This window comes from Dromiciops gliroides, chromosome 1 (genome assembly GCF_019393635.1).
Source record: "Dromiciops gliroides isolate mDroGli1 chromosome 1, mDroGli1.pri, whole genome shotgun sequence".
Lineage (NCBI taxonomy): Eukaryota > Metazoa > Chordata > Mammalia > Microbiotheria > Microbiotheriidae > Dromiciops > Dromiciops gliroides.
Window position 1 is genome coordinate 132,064,497 of NC_057861.1, and position 27,099 is coordinate 132,091,595.

At 36.7% G+C, this 27,099-nt stretch overlaps 1 protein-coding gene across 1 annotated transcript in view; it reads left to right on the top strand.

Moving 5' to 3' along the window:
- The window catches only part of ANGPT1 (angiopoietin 1), a 328,587-nt gene extending 301,938 nt beyond the window's left edge, over positions 1–26,649 (top strand). The window contains exon 9 of the mRNA XM_043979816.1: positions 22,768–26,649. Coding sequence (XP_043835751.1) covers positions 22,768–22,928 — 161 coding nt within the window. The 3' untranslated portion in view covers positions 22,929–26,649. The remainder of the gene's footprint in view (positions 1–22,767) is intronic.
- The last annotated feature ends 450 nt before the right edge of the window (positions 26,650–27,099 follow it).

The following is a 27,099-nucleotide window of genomic DNA, read 5'->3' on the forward strand; positions in this document are numbered from 1 at the left end:
ATAATAATATTTTTCACTTCGATATTTATTATTTATTTATTTTAGCATTCTTTTTTTAAAAAGTTTTGAGTTCCAAATTTTCTTCTTCTTCTATCCTGACCTTCCCCATTTACTGAGAAGGCAAGTAATATATCAACTATGCATGTGATATCATACAAAAGATATTTATATATTAGCCATACTGTGAAAAAAGCAAGAAAAATAAAGTGAAAAAACTATACTACAATTTGCAATCCAAATTCATCAGTTCTTAGATTTTTTTGTCATCTGTCTTTTGGAATTTTCTTGGATCATTGTACTGATCAGAATAGCAAAATATTTCACAGATGATCATCATTAACAATATTACTCTTATATCCAATGTTCTCCTGGTTCTGTTCTCTTCAATTTGCATCAGTTTACATGTCTTCCCATTTTTTTCTGAAAACATCCCCCTCATCATTTCTTATAGCACAATATTACTCCATCATAATCATATGCCACAACTTATTCAGTTATTCTCCAATTGATGAGCATCTCCTCAATTTCCAATTCTTTGCCACCACAAAAAAGTTGCTACAAATATTTTTGTATATATATCTTTTTTTTTCCTTTTTCTTTGATCTATTTGGTGTACAGATTTAGTAGTGGCATTGCTGAATCAAAGGGTTTGTACAAAAAGGTATAGCCCTTTGGGCATAGTTCCAAATTGTTCTCTAGGATGGTTGGACCAATTCACAATTCCACCAGCAGTTCATTAGTGTACCTGTTTTTCCCCATCCATTCTACCATTTATCATTTCTGATAGATATGAAGTGGTACTTGAGAGTTGTTTTAATTTGCATTTCTCCAACTAATTATGATGATTTAAGCTTTTTTTCTTTTTTTTCCTTTCTTTTCTTTCTTTTTTTTTTTTTAGTGAGGCAATTGGGGTTAAGTGACTTGCCCAGGGTCACACAGCTAGTAAGTGTTAAGTGTCTGAGGCTGGATTTGAACTCAGGTACTCCTGACTCCAGGGCCGGTGCTTTATCCACTGCGCCACCTAGCTGCCCCTTTTTTCTATTTTTTTAAACAACAAACATTTATTTTTTCCCCTTACATGTAAGGGTAGTTTTCAACATTCATTTTCATAAGATTTAGAGTTCCAAATTTTTCTCCCTCCCTTTTCTCCCTCTTCCACAAGACAGCAACCAGGTTATATATGTTTTTAAGTGTTTTTTCATATGAAAACTATAACTTTGATTTCTTCTTCTGAAAACTGCCTGTTCATATCCCATACAATTTATCAATTGGGGAATGACTCTTATTTTCATAAATTTGACTTTTCTATATATTTGAGAAAAGAGACCTTTATCAGAGAAATTTGCTATGATTTTCAATACTACTTCATTTTTCATGGCACCTTTTTCATCAAAATGTAGTTTTCTTAGTTATCCCTTTTAATTAGGTCTATTTTTGCTTTGTCTGAGATAATGATTGATACCCCCGCTTTTTTATACTTGAGCTAAAGATTCTGCTCCAGCCCTTGTTTTGATGCCAACTGTCTCAAGTATGTCTCTTGTAAAGAACATATTGTTGGATTATGGGGTCTAATCCATACTCCTATCAACTTCTGTTTTAGGGATGAGCTCAACCTATTCACATTCACACATTCAGTAAATGTGTATTTATTTACATCCTATTTTTTCCTGTTTATCCTTTTCTCTCTCTTTTTACCCTCCCCTTCCTTAAAAGTCTATTTTGATTCTGAACTCTGCCTCCCTTAATCTGCCTTCCATCATGTCCCCCATTTTATCTCTTTCCCCTACTATTTCCCTATTGGGTAAGATAGATGTCAACACCCAATTTATTGTATATGTGTATAAAAACAGAAACATACATATGTATGGATGCATAATACACATATGTGTGTATGTATATATATATATATATATATATATATATACAACTATATGTATATGTGCAAATAAATTAAATGTATCATTTTCCCATATAGGAATATAAACAGTTAACTTTGTTGAATTTCTTTTAATTTCTCTTTAATTTTTATCTTTTTATGCTTCTACTGAGTTTTGTGTTTGAATGTAAAATTTTCCATTCAGCTCTGATCTTTTCATCAAGAAAGTTTCAAAGTCCTTTTTTTCACTCAATGTCTATTTTCCCCTCTAAGGATTAATCTCAATTTTGCTGGATAGATTATTTTTGGTTGTAATCTCTGCTCTTTTTTCTTCTGGAAAACAATATTCTAAACTCTCTACTCCTTTAACATAGAAACTACTAAATCTTGTATGATCCTGACTATAGCTCCATCATATTTACTTGTTTCTTTCTGGCTGCTCGCAATATTTTCTTCTTGACATGGAAGCTCTGGAATTTAGTTATAATATTCCTGGGGGTTTTCATTTTAGTATCTCTTTTCAGGAGATGATTCATGGATCCTTTCAATTTCTGATTGATCCTCTGCATCTAGGATATTGGGGCAGCTTTCCTTTATAATTTCCTGAAATATAATGACTAGACTCTGTTTTAAATGATGGAACTCAAGTGATACAATAATTTTTTAATCATTTGCCTTTGATCTATTTTTCAGGCTAGTTATTTTATCTATGAGATATTTCACATTTTCTTTTTATTTCCATTCTTTTAACTTTGTTTTATCATTTCTTGAAGTATCATGGAGTCATTAGATTCCACTTGCCTGATTCTGATTTTTTAAGGAGTTATTTTCTTCAGTGAATTGTTGTACTTCATTTCCCATTTGGCCTATTTTGATTTTTAAGGAGCTCTTTTCTTTAATGATTTTTTGTGCCATGTTTACCATTAGGCCAATTCCCTTTTTAAAGGTGTTATTTTCTTCTGGATTTCTTGTGCTTTTTTAAACCATGTTGTTAATTCTCTTTTTATAATTTTCTTGCATCACTCTAATTCCTTTCCCTACTTTTCCTCTCCCACTTTAATCTCTTTATTTAACTCTTTCAGGAATTTGTGTCCAATTAGCATTTTTCTTTGAGGTTTGCTTGTAGCTATTTTCAAGTTGTTGCTTTCTGAATTAGTGCCTTAGTCTTTGCCGTTGTAATAGCATTTTTTATGGACAATTAATTTTTTTGGTGTTGTTGTCTATTAATTTTTCCAGCCTATTTCTTGACTTTGGACTTTATGTTAAAGTTGGACTCTGCTCACCCTTTGGGTAGGAAGGCACTGTGTCAAACTTCAAGCTTTTCAGTGCTGCTGTTTGCAGAGTAGCACTGGGGATCTGTAAATTTTCAATGTTCTTAAATTGATATCATCCTGAGAGACAGATAGTCACTGTTCTCCTGGTCTGTGCTCTAGTCTTTACCCAGGAAGCATCCCTGCTGCCCTGCAGCTTCAAATGCTATTACTCCTCTTGGACCTGGAAGTGTAACCAAGTCCCCTGCTTTCCTGCAGCCCCAAACATTAGTTCTCCCCTCTGCCTTGGAATTGTGACCAGGTCCCCTGCTTCTTTGTGAACAACCACAAGCATTCCTCTTCACACTGGAACTGTGACCCAGAACTGCACAGGGAAAATAGAGTTGTCAATCAGCAGCAGCTATACCCAGTGTACCCAAAGAGTCTCCTGTAATCTTTTTGGGACCAGCTGTCAAACCCTCTTATTATCTTTGGGCTGAGAGCTCATGGAACTTCTGCCTCTGCTATTTAAGATTGCTCCAAGGCCTGCAGGTGGTTCTGCTGCCACTTGTGCTCTGCTCTGGCCACTACCCCAGAGTCACAGACCTCTCCTGACCTCTTAAGTTTTCTTAGGCTCAAAAAATGTTTAACCCTGGCCTTTTATTCACTCTGATGCTCCAAAATTCAATTTGAGGTACTATTTTAAAGTTGTTTGGAGGGGAATGTTGGGAGAATTTGTCTATGTTGCTCCCTCTAATCCACCATCTTGGCCTAGAATAATAACTGCACAAGATTATGATGTCTTGAAGGCAATATACTAGCAGCATATGGGGAAGGAGAGAAGGAAAATGTCATACAAAAGTTCAGATTTGTGCTTAGCCTTGAAAGAATGCAGGTAAACTAAAAGGAAGAAGTAGAAAGTGAGAACATTCCAGTTATGGATGGGGTACTACTGCCAGTGTTAAGGCACTGAAATGTAAGATGAAATATCAGGTTCAAGGAATAGTGTTAAGAAAAAAAAGCAACCTTTTGTATAAGTTCAAAATTAAAAAAATTTTTTTTTTTTTTAGGCAGGGCAATGAGGGTTAAGTAACTTACCCAAGGTCACATAGCTAGTAAGTGTCAAGTGTCAGAGGCTGGATTTGAACTCAGGTTCTCCTGAATCCAGGGCCAGTGCTTTATCCACTGTGCCACCTAGCTGCCCCATAAGTTCAAATTTTAAGATTCAGTTAAATTATAGGCCAATATATTGAATAAAATGGCCAAAAATCTCTCATAAAACAAATGTCAATAAAATGTGAGAAATCACATAGAACAGAGGTGACTACAAAAGTCTAGATAAACCACAAAAAGATGGATTCTAAGAAACCATATATAGGAAAAAATTGGTGATCACCAGGAGCCACTGTTTGTTCATTTTTTTTGCCAAACTATTCAGATTTCCTTTTGTGATGGGATTACCAAACTTGAAGGTGGGGGAAAATTCTACAGGCACACAAGATTTTAGGTTGTATTGGTGTAGCTTTTGTTAGTAGTAAAATAGATCGTGGTCTCTATACCTTCATAGAGAGTAATAATAAGTTGTTGTGGCTTGAATAAAAATCATCAATTTGTGATTTACCTTCTACCAATAAATCTCTCAAAATTAAATAGGTTGGTCTTTGGTCAACAAAAATAGTAGCTGAACCCATACTTCAATTTTAAACTAGTCTACAAGGAAAGGAGGCACCTTCTCAAACGTTTATCTGAAATCAAAATCCTATGATGGAGAGATGACTCTGGGTCAACAAAGGCTCAGACATCACTATGATAATCTTGAATTCTTGACTGCCCTGTGACCAGGCTACTTCTCTTCATCATTCACTGTCTGGAAAAAACAAAGATGAAGGGAAGAGAAAAGCTAAAGTTTCCTCAATTGTTCTACAATTTAAGAAAGAACCTTTGCTGGGGCAGCTAGGTGGCACTCTGGATAAAACACCAACTCTGGATTCAGGAGGACCTGAGTTCAAATCCAGCTTCAGACATTTGACACATACTAGCTGTGTGATCCTGGGCAAGTAACTTAACCCTCATTGCCCTGCAAAAAAAGAAAAAAGAAAAGAAAAAGAAAAAGAAAAAAGAAAGAAAGAAAGAATTTTTGCTAATCTACTTCCCTAATTATCAGTGCCCTCCCACCACACCCAGAAAATTGTTAGTGTCCTCTCACCCCTCAACAAATTAATTGTTTTTGCTTTGTATACTTTTAAATTTAATTATAGAATATAAGTTCTTTGTGAATGAGTATAATTTTCATTTTTGCTTTTTTTATTCACAGTGTATAGAAAAGTGCCTGTCCTTTAGTAAAAGTTCAATAAATACTTGATGAATTGAATTGAAATGTATTCTATACTATATTATGTTAATACAGTAAAAAATAAAGACTAATTGTTTTCCAAACAGTAATGGAGAGGGGGGAGAACAGAATAAATATTTATGTAGGGACTACTGTATACCATACATTGTGCTAAGTCCTTTACAAATATTATCCCAATATTATTAATAATACTGTTACAATCTTTCACAGTAGGCAGTTATCCCAATTTTATGCTTAAGGAAACTGAAAACAACAACAACAGAGGTTAAGTGACTTGTGCAGGGTCCCACATCTAGTATCTGAGGCCCCATTTGAGCTCAGGTCTTCCTGCCTCCATGCCAAGTTCTCTATTCTACCTACCATGTTATCAGTTACCAAGTCCACAGTGTATTACGGGCACAGTGAGAGCAGCAAGAACAGTGGCTGAGAGACTGACATAAATGAAGAAGACAGAAAAAATAGAAAAAGCAGACATGAAATTTTAAAAATAAGCAGTATCAGGCCAGGTGGTGTAAATCCATGTAGCTTTGCTTACTTGAGTAGGTATCACTATAATTCCGTGTAATAAAATAATTATTTAAAGAGGAACATAGTATGATAGAAACAATACAAAATTGGATATGAGAAAAGCTGGATGTGTTTCCAAATTTCATCGCTTACTATAGGAGTCAAGAGACTATATTTACCATACTTGTACATAAGAGAGGTTGGACTAGATGACCTCTAAGTTCCCTTCCAGTTCTAAATCTTCTGATCTATAAAATCTCTTCCAAATTATATATTAATAATGTCAACTCTAAGTCAGTAAGGAAAGTTGACTTATGTCTCTGTGTAAGAAAACCAGAATTCAGAATTCAGTTTTTTATAAAATTTTACTTTAATGATTGAAATATGCAGAGATCAGTGTAGTACACATATCTCCTTAATTTTATAATTGAATTTAATTTTTTTCTTAAATGTCTACTATATGCAAGTCTCTATGTTAGGCGCTGGTAATACAAAGTTCAGAGTTCCTGTCTTCAAGAAGCTGACATTTTATTGGGGATAAACATTTGACTATGGAGGAAGTTTAGATATACAGGTCCCCGGGAGTTCTGAGTTGTCAAAGTTCTATTTTATTTTTTTTTTGTTTATTGTTTTTGTTTTTAGTGAGGCAATTGGGGTTAAGTGACTTGCCCAGGGTCACACAGCTAGTAAGTGTTAAGTGTCTGAGGCCAGATTTGAACTCAGGTACTCCTGACTCCAGGGCCGGTGCTCTATCCACTGTGCCATCTGGCTGCCCCTTATTTTATTTCACCAATTAAATGATATCAACACTGAAAATGATGGAGAAAACGTAGATTTCTTATCCCCCTAAAATGGGTACTTGGAATTTCATAGTTATATCATTTACTAAAGGTAAAGGTGAAGTTAGGTGTTTCTATATGTTTGGCACAGGAGAAAATGGATAATTAGCACCAGTTTAAAGGAGACAAAGTACCTAAGATTCCATTGTGGATTGTGGTTTTCAACTAACTTAAGTGCACATTTGAACTTCTTGTGTTAAGAATTGGAAAAGATTTGATTTAAACTCATATTTGCAGGTCAAAGTTGTATTTGGTTTTGGTAAAATGTGATTTTCTACATCAAAGATAAGATTCCAAATATTTTGAAAAAGGCTTTTGGGATATTACAAATAGATGTTACAGATCTAAATTTTAATGATTTAAGTGCAAATGAATTAGAAACATGCATCTCAGATTTCTTATTGAATTATACAGGGGGTTACAGAAAATGTTTGGCAAAATACATCTTGAATGTTTCCAACCATAAAACATTTGAGAGGTTTTATCAATCTTCAAAATAAATAGTCTTTTTTCCCATCCTTTCCTTGCATCACTGAGCACTTTGAGCCTCTGCCTTTCTTGGAATAGTTTGTATGACATATTTCTTATTTCTATTCCATTTACAGAGTTGAAGGCAACGTTAATGTTTTCTCCTCTACACCATTTTAGGAGGCTTAGAGGTTCAGACCTTTGAAGTCTTGCAACTAAGGGAGTCACAAGTCTTGGGATCCAAGCTAATTTGTCACACATTGTGTGACCTTTCTCAAGGTCCTAAAATTCCTCATCTATCAAATGAGAGAGTTGGGTTAGATAATCTTTAAGGCCCTTTCCTACTCTGTTCCAGTAGTCTTGTGTTTATTCTCTGTATTTTGTACTTGACTTAAACAGCCTTTGGAACAATTTCATTAAAGTCATGTTATTATTCCTCATTTTAGCATGGTAATTACATAGCCTGGGTAGCTGAGGCCATGACTGTGGCACAAAATTGCCCATATGTTCTGCTATGCTCAAAAAACTTCAGGTGCAGTCTCTACTGTCTGGCTGAGTGGAGAAAGGCTCATCTCCAGTAGTTTGGCAACTGGCTGATGTATTTTTGAGCATAAGAATATGTTGCGGGGGAGGTTTAAATGAAAATACATAATGACCCTTGTTATAAGCCCTTCCACTTTTGCTTCTCAACCTATCCATTCATCTATCCACCCAGGCAATCTTCTTGTCATCTAGCCTTCCTTATACATACCACATCTCACTCTTCCATAATCTAATTGCCATTTCTTTCTCAGGGAACCATAATCAATTCGATAATAATCCAATAAGTGATTATCGAGCACTTAATATATTCCAGACATTGTGCACTGTCATTCCTTCTAAAAAGGGCATGTTAGTCCCTTTATTTATTCATCCACTCACCTATCTTCTGTCTTTTCAAACTTTTATAGTAAGAGAAAAATCATACTAATTACCCCATCTGTTTCTATTGACTTATTCTGTTCTGTTACCTTGTTTTTTGTGAACCTTGTATAGTTAGGGCACTGAAACACAACTCATTCAAAAGGGTCATAAGAAATATTAGCCTGTTCTCTTAGTCTTTTGCCAAAGTAATTAAGCATCTTCATCATCATCAGTTAATATCTGGTTGGTAAGCCCTGGGATGCATTACACATAGTTCTGAAGCTACAGCATTACTGAGATGAACAAACATTTAAAATTCTCTTTTCCTCCATTTTATGATTCCGTTGAAAACAGAACCCATATCTAGAACATATAAACAATAGCCACATTTCATTAACATTTGTCAAATAGACCATGATATTTAGACTCAAACAGTTTTCTTGTACTCCCTAAGTCCTAATTATATGGTAGCCAGTGAAACAGACCAAGGAAGTAATCAGATAAATACTTGGTTCATCTTAATTATGCATTTCTACAATCTACAAATATTAGTGTTTTATTTGTTTCTGCTAGAAGAGCTTATCCACCACTTAATACCTTATGCTGTTTTGCTTAACAATTTACTCTTTTCAAAGTACTTTCACAACCACCCGATAAAGGAGGGGAAAAGATAGTAATAATGAAGAAAAAAAATTAGGAAGATGAGGAAGAGAAAAAGGAGGAAAAGGAGAAGAGGAATAGATAAAGATATATGGATGAAAGCTAGAATAGTATTATTCTTTCCATTTTATTGAACAGGAAACTGAGGTTTAGAAGAGTAATGTGATTTGTTGGACATAACTCCATTTATGAAACTATGACTGGAAGCCAAACCATCTGCGTCTGACTCCAGTGCTTTTTGCATTATTCCCCACAGCCATTCTATATCTGGCGGTTAGCTTAGCTATTAAGAACTATGAGTATGAAAGCCTAGGTTGACAGTTTCAGTGGTGTTCATGAGAATCATTGTCAGTGGGACAGAAAATGAGGACTTCCAAGAAATGCTTTGATGTAACATTTAGCAGGAAATAGATGGTTCCTCACATTTCACATGAAGGCTTGTTCTTCTGGGTTTATCATTTGGTAGTATCTGAAATGCTTAGTACTCATAAAAATCACAGGTGAAAGAGAACTCAGGATCCAGATAGTCAGTCCAGGTCAGACCTGAATAACAATTCCCTCCCCAAAGATGGTCTTCAACATTTTTTTTTTCTGGTGAGGTAATTGGGGTTAAGTGACTTGCCCAGGGTCACACAGCTAGTAAGTGATGAGTGTCTGAGGCCGGATTTGAACTCGGGTCCTCCTGACTCCAGGGCTGGTGCTCTATCCACTGCACCACCTAGCTGCCCCTTCAGCCTTTATTTAAAGTGAAAGAGAATCTGTTTCCTCTTAAACCAGTTCATTCCCTTTAGGGATAGCTCTAATTGTTAGGAAGTTTTCCCTTGCTTGAAAATGTGAAAGAACTGTGACTTTGCTAGCATTTTATCAAGTTAATTCCTCTCTCTACCAAAGCAAATTGCAGCCTATCTATAACATTTGATTAATCAATTAATGCAAAGGAAGAGTTTCTGGAAATATGGTGACTTGCCTAGTTCATGTCAGAGATGAGATTGAAAGTGTTTTTGAGTCTAAACCCAGAACTCTATCTACTATACTACACTGCTTTTTTATTGTTGTTCTTCAGTCATTTTTCAGTCAGGTTTAACTCTGTGACCCCATCTGGGATTCTCTTGGCAAAGATGCTGGAATGCCTTGCCATTTCCTTCTCCAATCATTCGGTAGATGGGAAAACTGAGGCAAATAGGATTAAATAACTTGCCCAGTCATGTAGCTTGTACATGTCTGAGACCAGATTTGAATTCAAGGAAATGAGTCTTCCTGACTTCAAGTTTATCACTCTATCCACTGTGCCTCCTAGCTGCCCATTCTGATTCGTTATAAAGGTTTAACTTGCTACTTGGCAATTTCCATCCATACATATTGTGTGAATATAGATATCTGGACACATGATGATCATGGAGACCAGTGATATTAAGCTGAAATAGAAATGGGGACAACTGTATATACATAAGGATTCCTGTGGGCCACATGTTGATTTAGCTTAAAAATGGATTTCTATATCTTTTGTATTTTTCTTTATTTTCTTAAATATTTCCAAATTCCATTTTTAATCTGGTCCAGGGCATGCTTTGTGTATACTGTGGGTTGTTGTCCACTAGCCATTTATTTGACACCTCTGATGTAAAAAAAAAATTACAAATATTGACACAAACAAATTTTGTTCTAATGTGGAAAAAATTATTTATGATCTTCACTGTGTCCAATAAGATGTTTTTATAAACCTCCATTTAAACTCTATTAAGCAAATATTTATTCTATGTAAAGCACTGGACTAGGCACTGCAGGAGAAACCAAGATTAAACATAGTAGTACATTTACATTCTAAGAACTTACAGTTTAGTGGAAGGATAATGCAAATACATGCATAAATAATGTGAATAAGCAGAATAGGAAGAGTGCCAACAGAGAGATTTAAAATAGTTTTACGTAGACTCTCTTAAAAAGAATAAAGTTTATAAGAAGTATGTTGCATTCTACTATGTGCAAGATAATATAAGAGCTTTTATATATATGTGTGTGTATGTATATATATATATATATATACACACACATCTACATATCTATATCTTTCTATGTATCTATCTTTGTATCTAACGATCTATATTTCATTTGTTCCTTACAACTACCCTGAGAGGTAGGTTCTATTCTTATCCCCATTTTACAGTTGAGGAAACTGAGGCTGATAGAGGTTAAGTGAATTGCTCAGGATGACACAAGTAGTAAGTATCTAAGACTGGATTTAAACTTAGGTCTTCCTAACTTTAGGCCCTATACTTTATCCTCTGTACCACCTTGCTGCCACTCAGACAACTTAAACCTTCCAGGATTAGTAAGAATCTGACAAAAGGAAATAAAAGGAGAGAGAACAATCTACACATAGAGAATAGTGTGAATAAAGGTACAAGTGCACAAAAACCTATGACATCTTGAGGTACTTGATTTTGGCCAGAGTGAAAAGCAGTTGGAGGAGATAAGGCAGGAACCATATTAAATGAAGACAAGTATTTGGAAATAATTTCATATGCAATAAGAATATTTTTAAGGGTTTTAAGCAGCGGAATGATTATAACCCTGGTCTTGGAAGATAATCTGTCAGGACTGTGAAGGATAGATTAAAGGGGAGAGAACCAGGAGTCAAGAAGGTCATTTCCACATCCAGCCATCTCCTCCTATGAAGGGGCCAGAGGGCCTTATCAAGATCCCTGCTGCCAAGTGACAAGAATTCATCACAGAAATTAGACTCACCATTTACGAGAGTCAAGTCAACAGGCTTTTTCTTCAGCACCAACTGTGTGACAGATGCTGTGCTAACCACTGGGAATACAAAAAAGAAGAGAGCTAAATTATGTTTATTTCAAACTTACAAAATTATGAAAGTAGCTCAGCATATTCCTTGCTTTGGGTTATGTTACAAAAGTAAAAATAAATATCCACAAAGTTTAGGAATCATAACCTGGCATATCGTAGGTTTTTGTTTACTTGACTTGAGAAGGATAAAAAAAATGCATTTTAAAAATCTATGCTCTGTGACTGTCCCTAGAGCAGACAATGTAGAGTATGTATAGCTATGGAAAATATAAATTATACTCCAGAGTTTTAATAGAACACAGAATCAATGCAGCTAAAGGAATGAGGATGACACAGTTAGGTGGGTCAGTGGATAGAGCACTGGACCTGGAGTCAAGAAAACTTGAGTTCAAATCACATCTGTCATTTGCTGGTTCTGTGACCCAAATCACTTGCCCTGTCTGCTTCAATGGGTATGATAATAGTATGCATGGCTTCACATCTCACACTTAACAGTTGTATAACTCTGGGCTAGTCATGTAACCTCTTTGAATCTCAAGCAGCTAACTCTCTAGTTCTGTCTAGAGTCATGGATAAACTATGAAGCATAGTGGAAGGAAATCTCTATACAGAGGAAATAGCAAGTCCTTTTTTGCATTCACACACAAATCAGACCAAACTGGCCAATGGTGATAGATAGTGTTAGGAACATCATGATGATCCTCTCTAATTCTTATCTTCCCTCATGGTGAGGAAATCTCCGTTCATTTTTATATGGCCTTCATCCCCAATATCTTTGCAAATGGTAAGGGTATATGCATATTCTTTCCAATAGCACTGGCCCTATTATAACTGTGTGTGAACACAAAAATACTTCCTATTTCCTTGGCATAGGGACCTCCTTCTGCTATGCTTTATAGTCTATCCGTGACTATAAAAAGAACTAGTGAGCTGCTTGAAGTACAAATAAGAGGATAATAGGTTTCAAGCTGGAAGGAACTTTCAAAGCTCGTCTAGCTCCTTTATTTTAATAAGTAGTGGAGCCACTATTCAAAGCTGGACCCTCTGACTCCAAATACAGTGCTCCATTCGGCCACCCTGCATCTGTTCTGGTTCATTCAGAGCTCTTGTCACTCAACACTGAGAGCATGGCCTCACCAGATATTACAGCTGATGAATGTGTGATCACCACAGTCATTACATTGTCATTCCTAGTTGCATTCCTTTGTTTAGTGAATACCAGTTCACTACCAGTCCAGGTTCCTGGCCCTCAAATAAACTGATTAGAGTTCAGGGATTTCACTAGACTTCTAGGGGGACACCTTTGCCTTGGAGACTAAATACCCCAACCCTCTGTTCTCTATCACATAAGGGATATGTTGCAGAAGGGACCGGAACTGGGTGGGACCAGTTGTTACTGGGCAGCCATACTGGGAAGAGGATTGTCCTTAGCAAATATAAGTCACATTGATCTTTTAACTCATTACTTTTTCTTATTCAATAGTAAAAGTAAATGATTTAGGGGCAGCTAGGTGTCACAGTAGATAGAGCACTGGCCTGGAGTCAGGAGGACCTGAGTTCAAATCCGCCCTCAGACACTTAACATTTACTAGCTGCGTGACCCTGAGCAAGTCACCTAACCCTAATTGCCTCACTTAAAAAAAAAAAAGTAAATGACTTAAAAAGAACAAGAATAGGGCCCATCCAGCAAAATGCCTAAGGGGTAAAAAGAGAAACGTCAAGCCAACAAACATTTATTAAGTGCCTCCTTTTGGCCCTTCAGAGTGCTAAGTACTGAAAATACAAAGAAAGGCAAAAACAACCCTTGCCTTTAAGGGGCTTGCAATCTAAAGGGGAAGAAAACATGTAAATACTATGTATATAGAGGAGATGTAGAAGAGGCAGCTAGGTGGCATAGTGGATAGAGTGCTACCCCTGGAGTCAAGAGGACTTGAGTTCAAATCTCACCTGGGCAAGTCACTTAATCCCAATTGCCTTAAACATCCGGGGCCATCTCCAGTTGTCCTGAGATATATTTTGCCACTGGACCCAGATGGCTCTGGAGGACAGAATGAGGTTGGTGACCTGTCATAGCCCTCCCTCACTTAAATCCAATTCTGTGCAACTCATGACATCACCCTGATGTCATGGTCCTCTTCGAGAATGAAGGACCACCACCAACAACACACAAATGTGTGTATTGTATGTATATGAGATAAATTGAAGGTAACCTCAGAGAGATGGTACTAGCATTAAGGAGGATAGGAAAAGGCTTCTTGCAGAAGGTAGAATTATGCAGTATGAAAAAGAACATATTTTGCTTTATTATTTTATATTTGAAGCCATTTATTTACAACAAGTCATTCAAATGTATTTCCTAACCAGAATGCTTTATCCAACTTATATGTTTCATCACTGATATGTGTGCTCTAAAAGAGATTGTTTAATACTTTAAAATCAGGTTATGTACAGTGATCATACTTTAAAATAAGCACAAAATGTAGTTATACACTTTTGAAAATGACTGGTACTTTGATATAGTCTCTCCCTAGTCCAATTTGTTCTATCCAGTGATTTCCTTAGTCTGATATCATGTCAAGCTCAATGTCAAGAATCTTCTTCATATCACATATATAAGAACATGTGAACTTCATGTGTACATATTATATTTATCAGGGACAGATAAAAGAATTAAATTTGAAAAAAACCTTTCTTTGACCTGCCCTTTCCCCTAGTGTCTTAGATTTAAACATAGATGGCTTATGGCAAATAATGACAAGAAGGCAGATGGGAGAGACAAAAGTTTGAATAGCATGGAGAGGCTTCTTTCAAGAGGGACTTAGTGATTGAATGGTGGGATGGAAGTGCCTTGGGAGAAGGAATAGTGAACAAAGCCTCTGAAGGGGCTAAATGTTGAAGACATATTTGTTTAACTAAGGGCAAAGGATGAGAAAGTACAGTTAGAAAAGGTTAAGAATAAGAATAATAGGTAGCATTTGTATAATACTTAAGTTTACGAAGCACTTTACAACTATTATTTTATTCCCACTGCAACCCTGTGAGATAGGTGCTATTATCATCTATTTCACAAATTAAGAAAATGAGGGAGACAGAAGTTTAAGTGACTTGGCCAAGGTCAAACAGCTGTGTCTGAAGTTTTCTTGACTCGAGGTCCAGCACTCTGTACACTGTGCCACCTCTGATTCAAGTAAAGAAGATTGGCTTCCTTTTAAATGTGTTGTAAAGAATGGTATTACCTCTATCTACCTATATGAAATAAGTAAGCAAAGCTGTGCCTGTTTTCCTTGTCTATTAAGCTGACTTACATACATATTTTTAAATGCCTACTATATTGTTGGGCAGTTAAGTGGCTCAGTAGATAGACCATCAGCCCTGGAGTCAGGAGGACCTGAGTTCAAATCCAGCCTCAAATTCTTAGAAACTGTGTGAGCCCGGGCAAGTCACTTAACCCTGTTTGCCTCAGTTTCCTCATCTGTAAAATGAGCTGGTAAACCACTCCAGTATCTTTGCCAAGAAAACTCCAAATGGGGTGACAAAGAATTGGAGAGAACTAATCAACTAAACAACAAAATATTTGAGGCACTCTTATAGGCACTAAGGAGAAAAATACCCCCACAATTAAACAATTCCTTCCCTCACTGAGTTTACATTTTCCTATAGGTACTGGAATCATTTAATCTCTATGGACCTGAGCATTTCATCTGTAGAATGAGTAGTTTGGACTAATTGAACCCTAAGCTTTCTTCCAGTTCTAAATTCCCTAATAATTATCAGATAACCTCTAAGTACAAGATTTAAAGTTCCATGATATATTAGTACATGCCTGACATTCATAAAGATACTTTAGACTTTGTGACCAAACCAGAAGCATATTTTCAAATGATCAATTTCTTTTGACTTACCCCCATTTTTATTTGTTTCATAACCTTTTCTTCTGACATCTTTTCATTTGTCCCTTATGGTCTTACTCCCTTCTTTTCTTTTTTCGTCTCTTTCTCTTTCTCCTCCTCCTCCCCTCCACTTCCTCCTCTTCCTCCTCCTCCTCCTCCTCTCCCCTCTGAGGTAATTGCGGTTAAGTGACTTGCCCAGGGTGCCACAGCTAGTGTCTAAAGCCAGATTTTATCTCAGGTCCTCCTGATTCCAGGGCCAGTTGCTCTGTCCCCTGTAACCCTTTTTCTTTGTTTTCCTAACAGATCTTTGCTTCCATTCCCTTCGTTATTTCTTTCAATTCTTTGTCAACAAATATTTATAAAACACCTACTCTACTAGGTGTCTGACTACCTCTTCTCAGTCTGCTTTGTTGCTTCATCACCCATGTCACTCTGAGCTGTGAGCTTAGCAGCAGTATCCCAGGTTCTTACTTGTCAAGCCATGAAATAATCAAAATAGTGATAGGTTATAGGTGGTGTGGAAATACACAGAGAAAAACAAGTATTTTCTCATACAGGAACCTAGAATTTCCAGACATTCTTTCTGCCTCCCAGCCACTAGCATAGTTTTAAAGCTATATGGCATCTAGGAAAGGTAGTGCTACTTTAGAGTGCTTTAAGAGGTGCTAGTAATTGAGAAATACAGAAGTGATATCGAGCATTATGCTGACTCAGTGATCCATTGTTCCTAGTCCTACTTATCAATCACTATTGAGGGTGGCCCTGGGAGGAGGCCTTAGGAAGTCTGCAGTTTTTGTAATGCCTGCAATTGGTCAAGGTCAGCCACTACTTCTTAGCCTGCATGTATTGTCAATTGGAGAGGAGCTAAGATACAATGTCCCAACTCCTCTTTCTGATGTGGCTTTATCTGAATTGTCATTATCTCATTATAAAAGTTATCTATAAAGGTTGTCCCCGTCTTGCATCCCTTGCCACCTTCCAGTGATCAGCCTGTTGACATGTTACTTAGTTGTTCAGTCATTTCTGACTCTTTGTGGCCCCATTTGAGTTTTTCTTTGCAAAGATATTAGAGTAGTTTGCCATTTCTGTCTCCAGCTCACTATACAGATGAGGAACTGAGGCAAACAGGATTAAGTAACTTGCCCGGGGTCACACAGCTAGTAAGTGTCAGAGGTTAGATTAGAACTCATGAAGATGAGTCTTCCTGACTCCAGGCCCAGCACTCTATCTACTTCACCACCTAGCAGCTCCTCAACATGTTGCTACCTTGATATATATATATAGTTGTTTTTTTTTTTGGTGAGGCAGTTGGGGTTACGTGACTTGCCCGGAGTCACACAGCTAGTAGGTGTCAAGTGTCTGAGGTCAGATTTGAACTCAGGTCCTCCTGAATCCAAGGCTGGTGCTTTATCCACTGTGCCACCTGGCTGCCCCTACCTCGATATACTTCTAATTAACTCCTTTAAATTCTCTTTTCCTGAGTTTTGCTTCATTAATCAGGGCAAAAACCTGAACAAATAATTTTCCTAACAGTGAGCTCATGAAACTAGCTCAAGTATTATATTTAATTCTCAGTGCCATAGTTTAGGAAGCATATTGACAAACTAAAGAGTCTCAAAAGTATGCTTTATGGAGATGAGTTGAAGGAACTTAGGATGTCTAGCCTAGAAAGATAAAGTCCAAGGTGAGACATTACAGATGTTTTCAAGTGTTTGAAGCAGTCAAGGGGAAGAGGAAATAGACTTTCTCACTTTGGCCCAATGAGGAAAAAAAACCAGGAATGATGGGCACAAAGAGGTCCGTTTAGTTTTGAACTTCCTACAATTAGAGATATCCAGAAAGTCCAAAGAAAAGACCAGGAGATAGTGGATTCTCTTTCACTGAAAATTCTCACACAAAAACATCATGGCCAGTTATGAGTTATGTTGTAGAGAGGATTCTTGGTCAGGTATGTATTAGACCAGATGGTCTCTGAGGTCCCTTTCAACAATGGAATCCTGTGATTCTATAATGTCTCAGCAGTATACTAAATTTGTCTACTCCCAAGTCTGTGGCAGAGGTTTGTGGGCCTATTAAAGGCTCATTAAAGTGATGGAAGAGACCCTTCTAGCAGGTCATAAGGGTAGGAAGTAGGGAAGTTAGTTCATCGAAGCAATAAAGTGGGGGTTATTTGTCCTTTAGGGAGTCTTCTGTGTAAATAAATTTCTCAATATTGGAATATCTATTAAAATATAAAAGCATATTCTCATGTTTTGTGCTTAACAAGAAACGAAGGAATTAATCTTAAGAAAACACTGATGGAATTTCACTGATCCTCCCCTCTCTTTGGAAAACAAAAAGGCTTTTGGTATTCTTTAGCTTTTAATGTATCAGAATTTATGTTGTTTGCATAAAGTTTGCATTGAATTCGGGATCTTTCCAGATTAAGCAAACCCTATTTTTCTCCTATTCCAGGAAGAAGCAGTGATGAAAACAGCTCACTGAGTCTGTACTTTGAGTTTATAAACACAACCCAGCTGCTTCCATGTTCCCAATTTGAAAAATGGGGACTAGGTTTTCTCTGGTTTGCTTTTTTTCCGCCCTTCTAAAGTTGCTACAAGATTATGCTCATGTTACAGAAAACATCAGCTGTGCAGCTTTCTTTTTCTTTGCTATTATGTTATTATTCCCTTAGGCATAACTGCAATCAAAGAGAGGTCAGCTGTTTCAAAATAGAAATATGCCAAAATGTATTTGGCATTAATCTTTCCCTAAAGATTTCATTAGTGTTACTTGTAGGTGGAAAAAAAAAGCACACTTGAGTGAATAAAAAAAAAAAAACAAGAATTGATTTCATAATCTAAAAACTTATTTTAGAGAGTCAGTATGTTGCACTATACAGTGTTGAATCTAGAATCTGGAGATGTGAGTTCAAACTCTGATTCTCATCTATTATATCTGTGATCTGGGGAAAGTTATTGAACCTCTTTGATCCTTAGTTTCCTCTTTATGCAATGGGAAGACATAGGGGGAGCAGAGACAGAGGCAGACAGAAACAGAAAGAGACACACAGAGAGACAAATAGAGAAAAAAGAAGGGAGATATGATAGATACATGATAGATGATAGATAATAAATAGATAATAGCTAGATGGATGGATAGATAGATGCTGGATAGGAAGAGAAAACAGAGAGGTGATAGATAAATAAGGTGTCAGAAAGAAAGAGAACAGATGATGATGATACATACATACATGAAAGAGAGGAAGGAAAGAAGATGGAAAGGTGATAGATATTAGAGGGGAGAGAGATTATGGAGAGATGAAATAAATATACAGATAAAGATAGATATAGAGAGATGATAGGTAGATAAATGATAGCTGATAGATAAATGACAGCTAGATTTGATCGATATGTAGGTAGATAGATCATTTTTGCAGATGAAGAACTAAGGTAAACAGAATTAAGCGACTGTCCCAGGGTCACACAACTAGTAAAAGTCTGAGGCCAGATGTGAACTCATGAAGACAAGTCCAAGCCCATTGTTCTATCCCTTGTGCCATCTACCAATTAAGAGGCTAGGTATAAAAGGTGTTTGGGGGCCAGAATGGTAACTGTGTCAGTAGAAAGAAGGGGATAATTTTGTGAGATATTTTGGCAAGAGAAATAACAAGATTTGGCAACTGGTTGTAGTCAAAAATAACAGCCAATTTGCAAACCTGGGTAACTGGGAGAGTGTTGATATTCTAGACAAAAATAAATGAAAATTGAGGACATAGGTGGATGTGATGGGGAAAAATTAATAGAATTTTGAATGTACTGAATTTGAGATGTGTAGAAGATATCTAGTTTGAAACATTCACTAGGAATTTTGGGGTGGATTGTAGCTCTGGGGAACAGACTAGAGCAGTATATGTAGATTTGATAGTTGTCTGCATAAAGATGATTATTTTAACCTTGAGAATTGTAACGATTGGAATGATGCCACCTGCTGGAGACTTACTGTAGAAAAGCTCCTCCATGAAGTGAAGGCCTTTGAGGGCAAGACCATGCGTCTTTTCTTTGGCTTCAGGAAGTGACATTTGCTTGTGGGAGGAAGAAAGGGGGAGCCTGGCGCTCTGACTCAAGCTCTTTCCTCAGGACTCTGGCAGAGAGGGGAGCTAGAAATGTGCTCTCCCTTGGATAGATAGATGAATCTAGGCCTTTTTCTCTTTCTTTACCAAATTCTTATTCTCCTTAATAAATGCTTAAAAGTCTAACTCTTGCTAAAGCTTATACTTTATTGGCGACCACTCATTAGGCATTTTAGACAGTCTAGCTAGAATTTTAGCCTTTAACAGAACTAAGGAAGTCAACAAGTGAGAGGATTTAGAAAAATAAAAGGTCATAGCCTTAGGGTAACCCACAATTAGGGTGATAACCCAGCAAAGAAGACTTTAGGGATGGCTACACAGATAGGAGAAAAACCATGAGAGATGAGTGTTATGAATGAAATAGAAGAGAATATTGATTAGGAGGGAAGGTTAATAGTTCAAATGCTAGGGCTAAGTAGAGGATGAGGGTTAAGAAGAAAAATCATCAGATTTCATAACAGAAATTATTGGTAGCATTGGAAAGAACAGTTTCAGTGGAGTGATGAGGTCAGATGCCAGATTCCAAAGGGTTGAGAGGTTACTGAAAAGAGAAGAACTAAATGCAATAGGGATAAGTTATTTTTGTGAGTTTGGTTGTGAAAGAATTGAGGGGTACAGGATAATGTCTCAAGAAGATAGGAGCTAGTGAAGAATTTTTTTTCAGGATGGGAGAGATTTGGCTAAGTTTTTGGTAGTAGAGAAGAAGCCATTAGAAGGGAACTCTTCAAGATTAGAGAGAAAGAGGAGATCATTACATTGTCGGTTTTCTAGGCAAGATGGAAGGGGATGGGATCAGATGTATATGTGGCAGATTTGGCCTTGACAAGGTGTCAAGGTGGTAACTGTCACCTCTTCCTCAGAGCCTGTCATGAAGAAGCAGAAAATAGAGGCTGCAGTTAAGGGACTAGAGGAGATTTATGTCTTTGGTGTTCTCCTTCCTTCCCAAAGGTCCCCCCTTTCCTCATTCTTCTCCCTGAACTCCTAGCATCAATTCTTTTCCCTATTCATGTTCTGACAAGATATCCCTACCATGATATTGGCAATTGCATTGTTCACTGAAATTGGGTTTACCTTATCAGAAGGGAGATATACATTTTAAGTTGAGCTACTTGAAAACAAAATGAAACTTTTTTTTTGGGGGGGGGAATCTGTGTATTCTATATCATATTACCTAGACCTCCCACGCCTGCTTGGAAGTTCAGCCCTCATTAATTTATCGCATCTCTACTGCTGAAACTTTTCCGAGGTGCTGGTATAATTTACATCAGATTGGGGATGTTTGTAGATGCAATGGGTTCCTCCTCATTGTGTATTAAATAAATATTGGATAACTGTGTCCTTGGGAATGTTGTAGAGGGGGGAGACTTCTGTTCCAGAATAGAGTGGATTAGATAGCCTCCGATATCTTTCTTTTCTAATCCAGATTTTATGATTCTAAATCAGAACAATAAGTATCATTTTAAAGTATGTAGCTAAATCTCTAATTGCCATGTTTATATTCATATTTATTCTGAATTGTCAATATATGCTTAACTGATTATATAGCAAACGCCTCCTATCAGTAAAATGTAATATCTTGAGGGCAAGGACTATTTTTTTCTTTTGTTTACCTGAGGCCTAACATATTGTCTTGCCCATAATAAGGGCTTAATAAGTGCTCTTGAGAGGAGCAGCTAGGTGGTGCAGTAGATAAAGCACTAGCCCTGGATTCTGGAGGACCCAAGTTCAAATTCAGCCTAGGACACTTGACACTTACTAGCTGTGTGACCCTGGGCAAATCACTTAACCCTCACTGCCCCTGCCTGCCCCCCCCCAAAAAAAAGTTCTCTTGAGATTTGTGCTAGGTGAATATATAATTTGCTTGGCAAAATGTTCAATAAGTGTTCTACATGCTGCATTTAAAAGCCTTTTGATGACAAGAGGTATTTGTGTTAAGTGAAAAGAGCCCTAGAAACCTAGGAAGACCTAGGCTTAAATATTGGTCTTGCTGTTTATTTATAGAAAATTACTTTGGCAAGTCAATTCATGGCTCTGGGCCTCAGTTTCTTTATCTTTAAAATGAGGGAGTTGAACTAGATGATCTTTAAAATTCCTTTCAACTCTAAACCTGTGGTGTTATAATTCTGCTAGCCTTGGAGCATTGGACAAGTCATTTTACCATTGTGGGTCCCATTTTCCTTGTTGGCAAAATGAAGTGATTGGACTGGTGTGAGGATCCTTAATCATTATTGCATCGTGAACTCCTTTGGTATCTGGTAAAAACTACAGGCTTGGGATGTGGCTAGGTGGCGCAGTGGATAAAGCACCAGCCCTAGATTCAGGAGGACCTGAGTTCAAATCTGACCTCAGACACTTGACACTTACCAGCTGTGTGACCCTGGGCAAGTCACTTAACCCCCATTGCCCCGCGCAAAACAAAAAAAAACAAAAAAAAAAAACTACAGGCTTCTCAGAATAATGTTTTAAAATGCATAAAAAATTTTAAAACCCACATAGGATTGCCAAGGGAATCAATTCTATTGAAATATAGTTATATATTTAAAAGGTTCGCAGACAGTATGGTCTAGATGATCTCTAAAATACCTCTGCTCTAAATATATGACTATTCATTTTGCCTAGAGGCATTGAAGTGGAACAATAGATATGGTATAGGACTTGGAATCAGAAATAGTTGAGTTCAAATACTGCCTAAGGCATTAACTAATTTCACAAGAATGGTCAAGACATCACGCTGTCTTGTCTTGGCCTATTTCCTAATCTGTAATATGGATAATAATTGCAACCATCTCACAAGACTCTTGTGAGGTTTAAATTAGTCGACTTGTGTGAAGCTCTTTGCTAACTTTAAAATGCTATATAAATTCTATTACCTGTGTTGCTACTGCTTCTATTACTATTATTACTGTTGCATATGGGTCTCATTTTCCTATCTGGTAAAATAAAAGGACTGGAACAGAAATCTCTAAGCGCCCTTCCAGTCTAATCCACAATGCTACAGCCATTTTCCAATGAAGTAATGATGACAAACCAAGTACAAATATCCTATTTTATTTGGGATTTTTTTTCTCACTTATTTACCCAATTCTGGTTGCTTTTTTTCAGGCTGGTGGTTTGATGCCTGTGGCCCATCCAATCTCAATGGAATGTTCTATACTGCTGGACAAAACCATGGAAAGCTGAATGGGATCAAATGGCATTACTTCAAAGGTCCCAGTTATTCCTTAAGATCCACAACGATGATGATCCGACCCTCTGACTTCTGAAAGCACCCCATCAGAAACCATTAAAAGTCAACCAGCAGCTACATCGAGCCAAACTACTACCAGAAGAAAGACTTCTTGTGCCAACAACCAGAAGTAAACAGTCTTAACTTCCCTCCACCTGTGTAGTAGTGATAAGGAAGTCCAGTTGTTTCTCTCCTTTGGCTTCGAGGCCTGATCAAATTCACCAAAGTCACCCCTTGGCCTGTTGAGCTAAATGGAATGTGCTTCACCATTCCACTTAAAAAAAAGAAGAGTTCACTTGCTGACTTTCAACTGTTATACCTGGAGCTCACCTTGGAATGATGAAGACCAGACAGCCAATGCATTTTCTTTCATTGGAAAAAGGCCAAATTAAAAGGGGAGAGTATTAACTTCAAAACTGAAGAACAAAAAATCAACTCACAATTATCCACTAGGGGAAAAAATGTATTTCACCCATGAAATGGCATTGCATCTATGGAAGGTATAACAAAGAAGGCTTTGGTTCTTGCACAGTTTAAATGAATGTCTGGGAGGAACATTTGGATCTTTGCTTCCCAATGTAGATGGATGGGTTTTGGCAGCCAGAATCACATATCATACTTAATAGTTATTCTTAGTTAAAAAACATCTTCAGCTGTTAAATTTACTTCACCTGGAGAAACACACTAAATCATAGTAAATGAACAATGTTAACAGTAGTAGGTGGAAAATCTTGAATTGCTGTCTGCTTTTAGGGCAAAGCCCCGCAGATCATTGGCATGATCTTCCAACTAGGATTGACGATGTGAGAAGCAAGCTTGTTTTCCTGTGGTTTTTTCCCCTTTCTCTAGTGCTGAAGCTTTTTGTCCATATTAAAAGCAGACTGAACGTTTTATTGGAAAAACCTGAGGAAAGTTTAAAGAATGTGAACTTTATCATGGAGAACTGTCATTCTGCAAATCTAAGGATGGCATGTACTCTTTTTCATTTGACAGTATATGGAAAAGCAGCATTTGTGTGTGTATTAAACATAGTTTAACTGGAGCAGCTCATTTTATGGTATTTTTTTTTTGCATGTGCACACTTAAAAGTGTTACTTCATTATGTTAAAACATTTTCTTGATCTCCAGTGTTTCACTGCAGATGAACGTTTTGCATTAACTGAAACAGGTTTACAAAGTCCACTTTTTCCCACCTTTCTATAAAAAGACCACTTTTTAGTCTAAGACAAATAAAAGAATAAATATTGTTATGAATTGTATATATAGTATGTTTATATTCAAGATAAAAAATGCTGAACACTTAACTTAGACATGCCACTTTAAGGTTAATAAATGAAAATAAGCACCTATCTGGAAAAGGTCTTAGCTGTTCTTTAAGAAGATCCTTAAGAATCCACATTTGGTTATCCAGTAACATCTCTGCCACGTGAAACCATCTCTGCCACATTGAAAAGTATTGCTTTGTGCATTGTTCACATACCATATACACATAAACACACACCTACGTAAGGGGGTGAAAAGGGGCTAGAAAGACATATATCCATACACACAGGCCTTGGCATGGAATGGTGATAGATACACACATACTTATCAGCAAATGTGGGTGTGGGATGAGAATCGAATACATTCTTGAAGGAAGTGGTACATTTGTCAGAAAAAATCACCCAGCTAATCAACCCAAAGACTATAATTACTACTGTAAATAAAACCTTTTGGTTACAAAATTCCTGTGAGATCTCCCATGTTGAAGTTACTTTCATCCAAATTTGTACTTGTATGAATCAAGAAAAATGAATGTGTGGTAGGGAGCTTTTCCTCTCAAAATTGATATGTTGTTTTTCTCAAAGGACCCCAAATGATCCAGTTTTGACTCTGAGAGGTTGGAATTATGCTCACTGACTCATCTTGCCTTAGCAGATTTTTTTCCACTCTGAAAAAAATAAAGCTGCAACATTCTGAAAGGAAACCTTTTTCTTTTCATAAGTGATGCCACTGGTTTTAGGTGACAGCCAAGAGTATTTCTCAAAGAAGGGCAGGTTTTATATCAATGTATCCAGGGGTAGCTCAAAATCATTCTGTCCAATAGCTTTAATTGGTTGGGTTTTGTAAATTATATTACTCATTTCTCCTCATTATATGACATATTTCTGTTTGGTGGTTCCTTCATACCATTCTTATATCTCACTTTCTAGAAACCTCTGGTTGTCTTCATCTTCATTTTTGTAAAATAGGATGCAGGTGGAGAAAAGCCTAAGGGTTTTCTTCTCTTCCTAAAGTGTGTGTATATGTGTATGTGTGTGTATTCAAGTCTTTGAATAAGAAATAGCATCCTCCAACTCACTGCAAAAACAAAACAAAAAAGCATGATATTTACTGTTTATTTATCTGGGTTTGAAAATGGAATATGGTTTTCGATTCTTCATAATAAAAACATTTTAAAATGGTCTCTGACTACATTTTTGGGCTATGTTTAGGGCATACATTTCAGCCGCCACTTCATATAAATTACTTTATATGGTAGACATGCTGCCTTTAAAAGGTACCATTTAATCTGGTAAAGCAATTCACTTAGGGAGTTCAATATTTGTTTTTGTCCCACTAAATACATAATTTGTCCTTATGTTAACTTCAGCAGATCTCCAACAGAATCATTGCTGGATGATCTATAAGAGACAGTGGAGAAGGGAAAAGTTTGCCACAGGCATGGAGAAGGGCAAATGTCCTGATTTTCTATGAAGGGAAGAATGAGAATGGAGTCTACAAACTATAAGCCAGTGAAATTGACTGTTCTGTCCTAAGAGTCTGTGCTATTAAAGGAATAGATGTGAGCATGTAGGAAAGGAACACAATATAACTTCATGAACTATAGGTACATTATATTATAGCCATATAAGTATATACCAGAGTAATTACTTTTCCTTTTGGACAGAGTTGCTAGGCTGGTAAGTCAGGGGAATGCTATAGATATTTTTTTAAAAGCACTTGCAGAAATAAAGTCATTTTAAGCATAGGGGGTGTTATAGTGGTTCCTAAGGTCTACTTTGTTTCTTTCTCTTTGGCTTTAGGCAACTTGTTTTAGGTGAAAAAAAAAAAAAAAACGTGAATTCAGGCACAATCACTCATTCTCCAGGAAGGAAAAATTCCTAACACCTAGCAGAGGTCAAGTTCTCTGCCCGACCTTACGTTTATATCTATTTCTAGTTAGACACTGGTCTCTTGATAGTTGGGCAAAAATTAGTTTACTTAAAAGATTTGGTAATGAAATCAGCTATTATATTATGGTGGCTATGGATTGATGAAATTATTGAAACTTTCAACCTTTTCCTGGGTCTTTCTCAGCTTGAATATTTCACTCCATGATATATATAGGACAAAAGACTCCTTAGTGTCTCCTTTATTTGACATAGTTCAGTCCTTCCTTTGACCTGACTTCTCAAATCTAGTCACAAATTTCTTCTTCCCCTGATAAGTGTTCAGAGTGTTACCCAGTTTCTCACACAATGATGTTAATTGATTCAAAGATTGCAAGGGGGCTCACAGGATTGTTGGGAGGCACAAATGAGCTAACCTGTGTAAAACTCTTTGCTCATCTTAAAATGCTACATAAATTTTATTATTACTTCCACTGTTATTGCTGCTATTACTATTACTGCTATGTCTGGATCTCATTTTCCTATCAGGTAAAATAAAGTGATTGGAGCAGAAAATCTCTAAGATTCCTTCCAGCTCTAAATACATTCAAATATGGCTATTTTCCAAGCAAGCAATGAAGTCAAAGAACAAATGTTCTATTTACTTTGTCATTTTTTTCCACACTTATTTAAGGCTCTGTTCATGCTCAGTTTTGATTATTTGATTGAATCCTTTTTAAAAAAATAAAAAGGTATTTGCACTTCGGTGCCAGAGCCAAATAGGGGTTGTTTTGACTTCACCTTTACACATAACCTACCTAGTTGAGAGAGATGTGGGCTAGATGATAGTACAAATATGTGGGTTTGGACAAGGTTAAATGGAAAGGCCCAAAGAGTGGTCATTAATGGCTTGGTGTCATCTTTGAAGAACATTTTTCAGAAAGTATTCGAGATTTGGGGGATCTTTGGTTGGCCCTATCCTGTCCAAATTTTTTTTTCAATGACTTGTATAAAACCTTATCAGACTGACAGATAACACAAAGATAAAATTAATAGCTAATGGATAACAAGATTATG